Source organism: Anabrus simplex, chromosome 1 (genome assembly GCF_040414725.1).
Source record: "Anabrus simplex isolate iqAnaSimp1 chromosome 1, ASM4041472v1, whole genome shotgun sequence".
Lineage (NCBI taxonomy): Eukaryota > Metazoa > Arthropoda > Insecta > Orthoptera > Tettigoniidae > Anabrus > Anabrus simplex.
The window spans coordinates 1,778,579,228-1,778,593,082 of NC_090265.1; the positions used below are offsets into that span (position 1 = coordinate 1,778,579,228).

The window sequence follows — 13,855 nt, forward strand, 5'->3', positions numbered from 1 at the left end:
CGACCCCGTCAGATATTTTAGTCTTAAATGGTGTATTACTTTGGCTAGGAGATTGGGTGTTTGTGTTGCTCCCCAACATTTCTGCAACTTACAGACCACACCAGTATTATCCTCTCCCACAACAACGAGCAGTTTCCTGCACAAGGCAGATATCACCCACCCTCGTCGGGGGATTTATTATTATTATTATTATTATTATTATTATTATTATTATTATTGTTGTTGTTGTACCGGGAGGTACACCTCCACTCCGCACGTTCAAAAGACGCGCCTTAAAGAACTCTATCTATCTAACCAAATGTGAAAATGCTACTACATGAAGTTGAAACTTTCATCAGAAGATGTCACTACTGAAGTATTAATTGTGTTATTGTGAAGTTGCCTAAACTGACTGGATTTATTTGCTTTGTGTTCGTTTACTTCAAGAAGTTTGGACATTTCTACATAGATGTCACTACCAAAAACTATGCTCAGGCACTCTGGTGCAAGGAAACAGAAGTTTGTATGGAAAGAAATTTTGTGTTTATAGGTTTTCTCAAGTAAATCAACATTCCTTGTTTTTTAAATATATATTTCAAGGTTTGCAAGACTTCTCTCTCATTCCGCAGTTTTTGAATGGGACCAATCACTAATTTTCTGTACTTAATTTTCAGCCTATCACACGCTTCTTCTTGGTTTTTTTGGGTGTAACTTTTGAATTAACCAATAAAATTGAGAGGATGCGTCCGGATTAGTCCAGAATCCTCTCGAACCTCCCCTTCGTGTATATAAACTGCGGCTGCACTGGCTACCTTGTCATTTGATCGCCGAATTTCTAAGAGTGTCTGATAAGACAGGAGGCGGCGCGCGTCATTCTTCGCCAAGCAGTTCATCAGCCCAGCTAATGGCCATCAGTTTTATCTCTCTGTAGCGACCTCCGCCGACTTACACGAGAGGAAGGTCCGAACTATGTAACCGTTCGATGTAAACTTCTTCCTTTTCATGTAAAATTTCATTAGTTCTTAAAACTGTAAATCGGGGGTAGAGAGTGCGTTACCCTCTCGAGTTCCCCTTCAAGTTGGTTTGAGGTGACTACGTTTTCGTAACTGTTTTCCTTCCTGTTGAGCCGTATCCGACCGGCCCATAATAATAATTGGAATATTATTTGACCATATATGTGAATTTTATTCATAAAAAGTTACAGTCCAATATGTTAAAGTATCGTATCCCAAGATAGTTAATACCGGATGTTGAGCAAGACTGTAAGTCGCTGGATATTGCTTCATATTTCCGTATGACCGTGAGAAAGTAAGCGTACCCACGCGCTGGCAAGGATCGACACGTGTATTACATGCTGACCAAGCAAGATATTTCAGCCAATGGGAACTTAAGGACTTGGCAAACATGGAGGCTACACCGCGCCATATCTTAATTCCAGGATGACCAACATGCTCTGTGGATAAAGTCAGTTTCTGTAGACAATCGGTTTTCCACAGTTTCTGAAGTTAGATATATTTGGAAATGTATTATAGAAATTGGTGGAAGAGATTTGCTAGTGTTTGAGCTGTGTTTTATAAATATATCACAATAAGTATTGTATCATCATACATGACGAACTCTCTGATTGGTGGTTGGTTCAGATACCCGGGAAACCCAACATTATTAGCGTCACCGAAGCCTCCTCAGTAACCCAAGCTCTGGAGAGCGTCACTCTGTAGTTGAAATTTGAGCAGTACGGATGTACTAACTCGGCACTCTGTAGTTGAAATTTGAGCAGTACGGATGTACTAACTCGGCACTCTGTAGTTAAAGTTTGAACAGTGCGGATGTACCAACTCTGTGACTGGTGATTGTAATTAACGTGGCGATATTCCAGAAATTGTCACTGGTTCTCATTGATACTTCAAATTGTGCAGTCGTAATATTTACTGTGCTTTGACAGAGTTTATTTTTAATCGATAAAGACGGTGTAGTGACCGCTGTGTAACAAGTGTTGTGGAAACGTGCTAGTGTTTCACTATTTCGCGACGGGCGCGTATTCGCGTGGAACTTCCGTACCGAACCGTGGGCTGCTTTTTAAACTATTTTTACCCTTTAAGTGAAGTGTGTTATATATATGTGAATCAGTGTGTTAGCTGATCTGGTAAAAGAAAGGGTATTTCGGCTCGCAGCATTAAGCAGCGAAGAGGTTATCAACTATAGTCTTCTGTGTTCCAGTGAATTGTTTTCCAGCAAGATGATGGATACGCCTGCAGAGGAAGGAAGTGCATTCCCACATGTTAATGCTGTGATCAACATGGTGTAGATCCCAAAATTAGTGGGGATGTAAGCTGCTATCCTGGTATCCCGAGAGTCATCTAAAGTAAGACGCACGTATTATATATGGCATGATATGTAAGTTATGTTAAGGTACTAGGGCAGTGTAGATAGAATTTTTATTTTCATTTAAAGTAAGCCTGACGGCATGTATTTGTTTAATTTGGTTACTATGGTAGATTCGGATACGAGATTAATGCATGTTTATTTTATTCTTATTTTGCTTTATGATTAGATGTTTGGGAAAATGAGGGATTGATAGGATCAGTTATTGTTGTAAATATAGTACTTAGAGTAGGATATTCCGAGTTTTCCTTAAATATATGCTAGAAGGGCTAGATCGACAGGTTCATTTTTGTATTACATCAAACACGTATCAATTCATTTTATTTCGGTTATTCAGAGAGACAGGTATAGCTATTTTGCATGATGCATGGTTTTACAGAAGCTGCCAGAAGGAGCTGCAGAACGTCGTTGTTAAATTAAGATCTTTGAAGTTAAGTTGGATTTTGTTTGCCTGATGATCTGCCAAGGACTCGAACAGCGTCTCGTTATGTGGAAAGGCCAGTAGGATTCATGAGGAATGATGAGATAATAATTGCATGCTGAATTATAATGTATTGGTGCAGGCTGATGGTATGCCTGACAAGATAGAGTATTATGCAGATGTGTGTGCCTGCTTAGTGTCTTCTGAGTGTATATTGTGATCAGAATGGACAGTGTTAATTCCAGACTATTGAGTCTGATGTTGTTAAATGGCCCAAGCATGCTAAGAAGCAATGAATATACGGGAGTTTCCGTGTAGTTGATGATGGGCGTTATCTCATGGCAAGCAGATTCCTGGCCTGTGTTATCGGCATGTGTAAAAGAGACAGTATTTCCTTGTGGCGGCCTAGGGAGACAAAATCCAATCTTTAGCGTAGTGGAGTTCTATATTTCTTTACAGCTCGTAATCTACCCGGAAGTACATGACGGATGACCGCGCTGTTGAGCGCTCAAACGCAGCAGAAGGAGGCAATGTTGTCCATTGCCTTCTTCATGATATCAAGGATTATTTATATGTTTTTCTCTTACAGGATGGCTTTACCTTATTATTTTGTGATTGCATACCTTGTCTCGTTGTTTTTAAAGGGAACAGCCCGAGTGCTGATGTATCGTTGGTTTATCTAGTTCTGTCTAGATCTTTTGTAGTGAACCGGGATTCACATTAGAAGCAGTGTAGCATTTAAGACTTTACTCGGTCTCCGATGGATATATATGTTTAGTTTGATTATTTGAATTATTGTAAATATAGTGTAGGATTTGCCCCTAGTATTTTGCATTACTTACATAGCGTCCGGTGCGTCTTAATTATTTTTCTTTCCGTCGTAAATTTTCTTATAATGTAACTTTGATTTTACGGAAATAGTTTGATGACTCTCGGGAGTAACTTAATTTTGAAACCGTATCGTTGGGATGCGATAATGTGAAACTCCATACCGAAATACCTCATGGCAGTGTTTGCATACACTTGTTGCCATACAACATAAACATTGGACTATTAGAAGATACTCAGTCTTGATTGATATAAATGTTCTTTGGTGAACTTGTTCTTTTTTAATGTCAGATTTGTACAATCATTCCATTAACGTTTTTAATTTCGATTTATTTCATTACTTTGAGTTCATTTTTTACAAGTTATTATTTTTTTTGTTCAATTATTTTCGTGTGATTTGATCGGGGATATTTGTTAATAAATCCATCTTACCCCCTATGATTGTTTCTCATTCGTGTTATACCTCCATTTCCTGTCATTGATTGCTATTATAGTGTAGAACTTCGACTTTTATCCTGACCCAATCGACAACCAACCCACACTCTGCCCAACCCTGAGTTAGTCGGATGTTCATACAGGAATGGAGGCATCGTCCTAGAGGGTATTTTCCCCTGGGTACGGTACACTGTAATGCATTAAATTAACCTTTATTCGTGTCACCTCAGTAGCTTAGGATTAGCCCCTGTATCACTGGGCCAAGAGCCCCATTAGGATTTTATTCTTCATTATCTAGGAGTGCAAGTGTACGCCTCCATTCATTTTGTGTTTGGGCCAGTAATCTAACCTGTTCTTTTCCATGAAGGCCCTGTAAAAGTAATTTCAATGGTAAATTGTGCCTAGAGTGGCCAGAGATTATGTGGTTTTGTAATGTTGCCTTAAGCGGGCTGGAAGAAATTTGGTCAATGTTAGAGAGCATGTAAGCTCTTTCCCAAATTTCTGTAATATTGAGGAGTGCATCTGGAAGGCTGTAAATTTGTTGGAGCAAAGTGGTCTTAAATTGGGATATATCTGTTCTTGTCTAAACATTGAGATTTTGCAAAGTTTTGTAAACTGGATCCAGTATCTCAGAATTTGTAAACTAAGGGCTTGAAGCCTCAAATTTCTAAAATTCACTAATCTTGGATTTTCCTAGTCTTGTTTCAAGATTGCTATTTGTACCTATAATGTTCTTATGTTCACTCAGTGAAAAAGATTGTTAAGTTTGTTTTTTGAAAAGAAATATAACCTTTTAAAGTTTTAATTCAATTTTTGATGTCGTAGTTAGAGCCATTCAAACCCATACCTTCTTTCACATCTTTCTGCTCCACGGGTATCTCCGTAACAGTTATTATTATTATTATTATTATTATTATTATTATTATTATTATTATTATTATTATTATTATTATTATTATTATTATTATTATTACATTGGCAGACAATGTAAACATTCATTTGTCAAAATCGAAAGAGATATTTTTCGAAGGGGATTTAATTAATTCTAAGTCCAGACTGTTTGCTTCGAAGGGTTACAATATCAAGAAATTAATTTTAGAGGCCGTCATGCACTCACAATAGGCAGTTCTGTAGTCTCGGTAACAGTTATCATTAGGGCCTGCGATATGAGGTAGTAAAATATAAAAAGAGCAAGCAAAAGGACACTAAAGTCATCTAAATTGGGCAGTTAAATAACCATCAAGACTAAGCACTTAAATAGACACTAAAATACAGAATAACTGTCAAGTACACAGTTATTGTGTCTTCTCCAAATCCCATTGCTTTGAATAAAGGAACAGTCAAGTATAGGGGCGAGCATCTGTCAGCTTGCATTCGGGAGATGGTGGATTCCAACCCCACTGTCGGCAGCCCTGAAGATGGTTTTCCGTGTTTCCCCATTTTCCCACCAGGCAAATGCTGAGGTTGTACCTTAATTAAGGCTACGGCCCCTTTCCTTCCCTCTCGTAGCCCTTTCCTATCCCATCGTCGCCATAAATATTACACGACTATATTGAAAGAAAAGAAATCGTATCACCTCCCATGGAATTCCTGCTCCTATTAATTTATCATTTTAAAACTCACACTTGAATAGTAAATCGAAATTTTCGAGTCCACCTCTGTGCTGTAGTAGTTAGTGTGATTAGATGCCAGCCTCGGAGGCTTGGGTTTGATTCCCGGCTCTGCACGCAAATTTGAAAAGTGGTATGAGGGCTGGAACGGGGTCCACTCAACCTCTGGAGGTCAAATGAGTACAGGGGGCGGGAGAGGGATTCGATTCCCACCTCAGCAATCATCGAAGCGGTTTTCCGAGATTTCCCACTTCTCCTCCACGCAAATGCCGGCTACGGCCGCTTCCTTCCATCCTCTTGGTCTATCCCTTCCAATCGTCCGCACAAGAACCCTGTACAGCATAGCAGGTGAGACCGGTTCCCCTGCCATTCATAAATTTCAGACAGTATGCCCTACTGGGAATCGAACCCAGGCCCCCGAAGACGGCGGCTAATAGTGCTAACCGTTACAGTACAGAGGTGGACATAATAACAATAATAATAAATAACGGAGTGGGGATGAAACTCAAATACTGGCTTTTCCACAAGATGGCTCTGGTTCGAATACCGGTCAAATCACGTGGGACTTTAAAAATGTAATGTCACATCCCTCTGATTTGAATTCCATGTAAAACTGGAGTTCCTGTGGCTATAATCCATATATAGTGAACAAGACCGTGTTACATACATGCCCTAGGTCTGACAAGAAGGTTGCTGCCCAACCGGATGGCATGCAGACAATCTAGTGTCGCATAGTAACCGAGCCGACATCCTTAGTCGCAATGCTTCGCTTTCATGATAGGAGGCCTTTGCTTCTCTTATCAGTCAGCTCCTCAGAGCCCCTCAGTCCAGAATTAAAATTCTTGCACTGGCCAGGTATCGAGCCCAGGGCGCCCGGGTAAGAGGCAGGCTCTGTTCCTACAGAATGAGACTGCCTCACGATATCAACAGTCCGGTAAAACTACAAATAATAATCATAATGTCCGCCTCTGTGGTGTAGTGGTTAGTATGATTATCTGCCACCCCCGGAGGCCCGGGTTCGATTCCCGGCTCTGCCATGGAAGTGGTACGAGAGCTGGAACGAAATCCCCTCAGCCTCGGGAGTTCAACTGAATAGAAGTGGTTTTCCATGGTTTCCTACTTCTCCTCCAGGCAAATGCTGGGATGGTATCTAACTTAAGGCCACGGTTGCTTCCTTTCCTCTTCCTTGTCTAACACTTTCCAATCTTCCCATCCCACACAAGGTCCCTGTTCAGCATAGCAGGCAAGGTACTGTTTCTCCTTCCCAGTTGTATCCTCGACCCAAATCTCACGCTCCAGGACACTATCCTTGGGGCGGTAGAGGTGGGATCCTTGCCTGAGTCCAAGGGAAATAGCAACCCTGGAAGGTAAACGGATTAATAAATAGGAATAATAATAGTCTTTCTTGTTTCTGTCTTAATGTTTACTCTTCAGCCTGTACCATTCAAGGGCAGTGTCCTGGAGCGTGAGACATTGGGTCGGGGGATACAACTGGGGAGAATGAACAGTACCTCGCCCAGGCAGCCTCACCTGCTATGTTGAAGAGGGTCCTTGTGGGTGGATGGGAAGATTGGGAGGGATAGACAAGGAAGAGGGAACGAATTGGCCGTAGCCTTAAGTTAGGTACCATCCCGGCATTTGCTTGGAGGAGAAGTGGGAAACCACGGAAAACCACTTCCAGGATGGCTGAAGTGGAAATCAAACCCACCTCTACTCATGTGACCTCCCGAGGCTGAGTGGACCCCGTTCCTGCCCTCGTACCACTTTTCAAATTTCGTGGCAGAGCCGGGAATCGAACCCTGTCCTCCGCGGGTGGCAGGTAATCACACTAATCACTACACCACAGAGGCGGAATAATAATAAGAATAAGAATAATTACAAGAAATGAAATTAGATGCCAAAAGATGGAAACTGCATATTGATTAACCCAAAATATCCAGAACAAGAAAACGTTTCTCCAAGTACACAAATCTAAGACATTACAATACAGTCATTAATACAGACTGTCCTCATGGATCAGGAACGCTAATTTGGAACAGGAAAGTAGACATTGAAAATATTGAGAAAAAGGAACGCAAATTGATATGAAAAATTCTAGAGCCAAAACTCGCCGACGGACAATGCCGACTTAGAGACAGACAGGAAATTAAATAAGACACAAATAATCGAATTCTATGAAATCAGGATTAAAGCCAAAACAGGCACAATGAAATGGATTGATGAAATCAAAACTGATCTTAAACAGGCAGGAATTACACCAGCAGATGTCCAGAGCCGGATAATCTTCAGATCCAAAATTCACAATTGGCAAATTGACCAAGAGGAAAAACCAAAGAAGAAAGATCGGAACAACCTGGTCTGAAGACAGAAAGGAAGCCCACAGTAAAAGAAAAATGCACGTCTCTAAGTACACTGCATAGTGCTAATAATAATAGTAATAGTAATAATAATAATAATAATAATAATAATAATAATAATAATAATAATAATAATAATAATACATGAAGGCTTCTGGAGAAATGCAGGATAAAGTCTTCTACTGTATTTGACATCTGCACCCGGTGAAATCGAGTAGTTAGCTCTGCGCTCGACCACCGCAGGATTTGTCGTAGGACGTCCTCGCCTCGGTTCTGTTTTGAGGGCGTGGTAACCGAGTGGTATCGTCGTTAGCTTTTCACCAAGGCAATGATGGTGGTTCGAATTATGGCCAATTTTTGAAAAGATGCCACGGTTCTGAGGTTCGAATTCCTCAGAAAACAACTGGAGATCTCGTGGTCATAACCACGACATCAACAGTTACTTAAAACTCCAAGCATGGTTTGCTTTATCTCTATCAATCAATCAATACTGACCTGCATTTTTGGCAGTCGCCCAGGTAGCAGATTCCCTATCTGTTGTTTTCCTAGCCTTTTCTTAAAATATTTCAATGAGATTGAAAATTTATTGAACATCTCCCTTGGTAAGTTATTCCAATCCCTAACTCCCCTTCAGATAAATGAATATCTGCCCGAATTTGTCCTCTTGAATTCCAACCTTACCTTCATATTGTGATCCATCCTAATTTTAAAGACGCCACTCAAACTTATTCGTCTACTAATTTCATTTCACGCCATCTCTCCGCTGACAGCTCGGAACATACCACTTAGTCGAGCAGCTCATCTTCTTTCTCCCAGTTCATCCCAGCTCAAACTTTGCAACTTTTCTTTTTTCTAGTTGCTTTACGCCGCACCGACACAGATAGCTCTTATGGCAACGATGGGAGAGGAAAGGCCTAGGAATGGGAAGAAAGCGGCCGTGGCCTTAATTAAGGTACAGCCCCAACTGTTGGCAGCCCTGAAGATGGTTTTCCGTGGTTTCCTATTTTCACACCAGGAAAATGCTGGGGCTGTACCTTAATGAAGGTCACGGACACTTCCTTCCCACTCCTAGACCTTTCCTATCCCATCGTCGCCATAAGACCTATCTGTGTCGGTGCGACGTAACGCAAAACAGAAAACCGTAGACGTAAAATCAATGTCATCATTAGAATTGCTTTCTGAAGGATAATGGTCCCTATCTCCAAAATATTCTTATGGATTTGACGCCAAACAGAATAAAATATAAATAACCGAGTTTATGTTCTTAATGATTTTCAAAAAGTTCATGACACACTTATGTTAGATTATACAAACCTTGTCAGGGTCAGTGTTTGCATCTCGTTTCTGTTGGAAAGACAACTTTAACTGTAGAGAAAATATGTGCAACGTGCGTGACTTCTCGTTTATTTATGTAGAGGCCGTATGTTCTACTTCCTTTTGTAACACACTGCTCCATGCGAACATATGGGAAGGTAAGTCATTCCATAAACGAACATGAACCCGAGGAAGCCATTCGTGTTTTTCCTTTCAACACACTCCACTCGAACTCTGTACTGTAAGCTGCGTGCTACCGCCGCCGGCTCAGCCGACCTTTCTCGGGAGAGGCTCAAGCCTTGCCTTCTCCCAGCCCCACCACGGCGACCGGCTATTTTGACGGGAAGGTCATGTGACATGGTGTATGTCTGCTGCTACCGCGCGGTGGAATGACGAGCCGGCGACTGGCTCTTCCATTCAGTGCACATACCCCCAGTACATCGTGCCATTAACACTGTCTAGCACTATCGCGATACAATAATAGACATCATTGTGGGTTATATCAGTTACATCGACGGTATAAATCATATTTGAACGTATATTACTCTGTAATTGTGTTCCTGTCCGGTATCTTTGTGCAGGCAAAGAGCTGCGCAAGGAAGACTGGCCCCGAGCGCTGCCTGTAACAGCGGCTGAGACCCTCGTACGCATTCGAAGAGCCGGTCGCTCGGCAGACATGTTTGGTTGGACGTCAAGTAAAGACGGAGGCTAGTGAGAAGGAAGAAGATAACATGTGTGTGTGGTGGACTGGGTGCCTGGCGCTCGGTCCTACTGCCTGCCCATTGTTGTAGTATTATCGGACGTGTGTTGTCGCGAGAGTGTGAATGGGGAGAATATAAGAAGAGTTTTTAAATAGTTTTTTTGTACATATTTAAAGTTTTTTACCAACTTGAGTAGGGAAAATGATGGAGACGGTAGTACCCAAGCAAGAAACGTATAGTCCGCACCTGAAGAAAGTGCTCAAAACTTATCAGCTGAGTGCGGTGAAGAGTTTACAAGGCCCGAGTACCGTACTTGGAAGTTCGGCGACGCCTGAGAAAGGGGTCACTATGACCACAACTGTGACATTGGTGCCCAGAAAAGAAATTGAATCTAGTGTTGTTGGGAGTGTAACAGCTAGTGAAAATATTTCTAATGGTGATGTTTATATGACACCTCCTCCCCCGCCATTCCCTATCCAACAATTACCTATCCTAACAGCACCAGATCAGTCCCGTAGTGAACGTACCGAGACGGTTCTCGAAGGAGAAACTATTTCTTGTTTTGTGGTTGGCGGTGAAAAACGTTTGTGCCTACCTCAGGTGCTTAACAGTGTTTTGAGGGACTTCAGTTTGGCTCAGATTAATCAAGTGTGTGATGAACTACAAATTTTCTGTTCTCGGTGTAATCCTGAACAGCTTGAAGTGCTGAAAGTGACAGGTATATTACCCATGTCAGCGCCTTCGTGCGGACTTATTACAAAGACGGACGCTGAAAGGTTATGCAGTGCTTTGTTACATCAACCTGGTGCACCCCCGCACAAATCTCCTAACAAAGGTGCACTTTCGTTTAAAGTGTATCACGAATGTTTCGGAAAGTGCAAGGGTATCTGCACTCCTGAATTATATACTGACAACAACGCGCATTGCATCGAGTGCATGGAATGTCACGGTATGTTTACACCGCAAAGGTTCGTGTGCCATGCCCATAGGGCTCTCGAGAATAGGACTTGCCATTGGGGGTTCGATTCTAGTAATTGGAGGGCGTACCTCCTCATCTCCAAAGATCAAGCGGAGCACGAGAAGCTAGCCAAGGTCTTGGATGTATTCAAGGAGCAACTGAGTAACAACTGCAGCAACAATAACAACAGTTCAACTGCCAGTCATAACAACAGTGCCGCAGCGCCGGCGATCGTGACGCACAAACGGAAACAGGTAGGGCCGAACACGATTTTCTATGGTTATGTAACTGCCTACTTTTCTTTCTAATATTTCTTGACAAGAGTGCATTCATTCCGCTTAAAGCTTAAATTATTGAAAGTGACATGCCCATTGTGAATGATGTGTGTTCTATATTTCATTGCGTGTTACTTTGCTGGTGTGTGCTCAGTTCTTTACTTATATTGCGAATAATGTTTTTATTACCATAGCTTGCTTACCGCAGTCTGATGTTTATGGTTTGTTGGGAGGTCGAAATGCATCCGTCGAAAAATATTGTTAAGCTTTTAAGCAAACTTGTAGTTGTGCGTGACTGCTGATATAGTCATCACAGCCACAGGACATCAAGTTTTATGTGGAATCCGAACCACGGGGACGTGAGTTTTCATTAGGGTGGTAGGTTGTTTACAAATTTGATTTTTTCTTTCGAGTTCTGGCGTTTGTTAATCGTGCATTGTGTTATCTATTAGTGTCTATAATACTTTGATTTTAAAAATTGATGTGTATAAAATTTTGCCCTGTTACCGGAAAGTAGGTCAATATGGACATAATGATAAGATCTAGATAGCGGTGTAAGTTTATATCGTGAGATTCGTTAGGTAAATACTGAGGCATCTTGAATATGCAAGATGCCCCTAGCCTAGAGCAGGTAGAAAATGAGTGTGAATATTGTTGGAATGTTTAGTAACGCCAGAAAAAGTTTGTTGGATTTTGTAGAATTTATTTTATTCCATTCGTTCTCACTAGCGCCATTCACTGTAATTTCTTTGGTATTCTGTTCTGTCTTAAACAGATATTAATGTGTTGTAGTTCATGCAGTTCATTTTAAAAATTTCTTTTATACACATTTTGCCAACGTGGAGAAACTCCTGTATTCCTGTGAACCAGATAAGATTTCAGGGTATTATATTTCAATTTTCGTATTCAAGTTAATTTCACCTGTTAGGTCGAAATCCATGCAATTTAAACTCTCTTTTCGTCTATAATACTGGGAATTGTATGTATCTGGAAACATGCAATGCGCTTAGTTAGTGAACTCCTGTGAAGTTGTGTTTAGCTCACGCTTTTGTTTACAAATTTTTGAAGAGTTTCACCTCGAAAAAATTATATTCTGTTTTTTGGGAATTCATAGTTTTTGTTGAAGGTTGAGATACGCATTACTTCAATGATTTTTTTTTTTTGCTACAGTTCGCGTACTGTAACTGTACCCACCCAATTTGTAACTTTTTTGAATCCTATAAGTTTCATTATAGCAGTTCTGAAAGGCTTTACTTTCTTTTATTATTAAAAAAATACATCGCATTTGGGAAATATTCCGGTGCCGAATGGTCACTTAACACTAGTGTAATAATTAAGTTTAAACATAATTACACAACAACAAGAGAACAACAAGCAATTCCATGGAAAGAAAATATTAAAAGTTTACTACTAGTTTAACATTCTGAATCCAGGATCATCATATACAAATTCACACACAACTTAAGTATTTCCTGTGCTTAACACTGCGGCTTACAATACTATAGGTTGATCTTACTACCAGCTTAATATTACAAGTGATAATAAAATAAAGTTAAGACATAATTACCGTGCAACAACAAAAAAGACTGGATTTCTCTATTATTATTATTATTATTATTATTATTATTATTATTATTATTATTGTGAAAACATATTTTTTTAATAAAAATTTAAAAATTATTGGTATAATTTTCGTCTCGAACTGCTAAATCCTTAAACTTTCTTGATTGTATCTTACTGCTGTACTTCACCGATTTTGTCTGAATTTAATTCATATTTATTTATGGATTACACTGTAGTTCATTTATCATTTTCGGTAATTCATCCGCCTCCATTCTAATTCCGTTTAATTCTGACATCTGAAGCTTGTCCGGCTCCATGGCTAAATGGTTTGCGTGCTGGCCTTTGGTCACAGGGTTCCCGGGTTCGATTCCCGCCAGGGTCGGGAATTTGAACCATAATTGGTTCATTTCTCTGGCACGGGGCTGGGTGTGTGTGTGTCTCGTCTTCATCATCATTTCATCCTCATCACGACGCGCAGATCGCCGACGGGCGTCAAATCAAAGGACCTGCATCTGGCGAGCCGGACTTGTTCTCGGACACTCCCGGCACTAAAAGGCATACGCCATTTCATTTCATGTGAAGCTTTATACCCAAGATATTCCTATCTCGTCGAAATCGTGTTTCGTAATTTATTTTTGCCCTTTTCCTTCCGTCTCTGCTGTAGTTGTATTTATTGCGCTCTGATCGTAGTGTGTGACCCTGTTTTCTATTTATTATCGAATGCCTCTGACGATTTTCCTAATTAATTTTTCAATCGGTGTTTGGCCTATTCGTTTCGGAAACGTAATGGTTCGTATTTAGAAGCTTGTGTTCTCGAATACTGTAATAAATAATCTGAATTTATGTGTGCTCATTCAGGCATTCTTCAGTGATATCCCTCCGATCGCCCCAGGAAGTGGGCTAATGCTAAGTCTTGCACGGGGGCATGGAATTATAGGATCGTTCTACTTACCGTATCTTCCTGCCGAATCTGAAAGAACAGAATTTTGTTGAATTCTAGTACCTTCCCTTCTAAAGCACTCCACATGATCG

The 13,855-nt window shown here is 40.7% G+C and overlaps 1 protein-coding gene across 1 annotated transcript; it reads left to right on the plus strand.

The window, feature by feature from the left end:
* The first annotated feature begins 10,058 nt into the window (after positions 1 to 10,058).
* On the plus strand, positions 10,059 to 11,293 carry Snoo (Sno oncogene). Its single transcript, XM_067141883.2, has one exon. The coding sequence runs from the start codon at positions 10,229 to 10,231 to the stop codon at positions 11,291 to 11,293; it is 1,065 nt and encodes a 354-aa protein (XP_066997984.2). The 5' UTR covers positions 10,059 to 10,228.
* Positions 11,294 to 13,855: the final 2,562 nt, after the last annotated feature.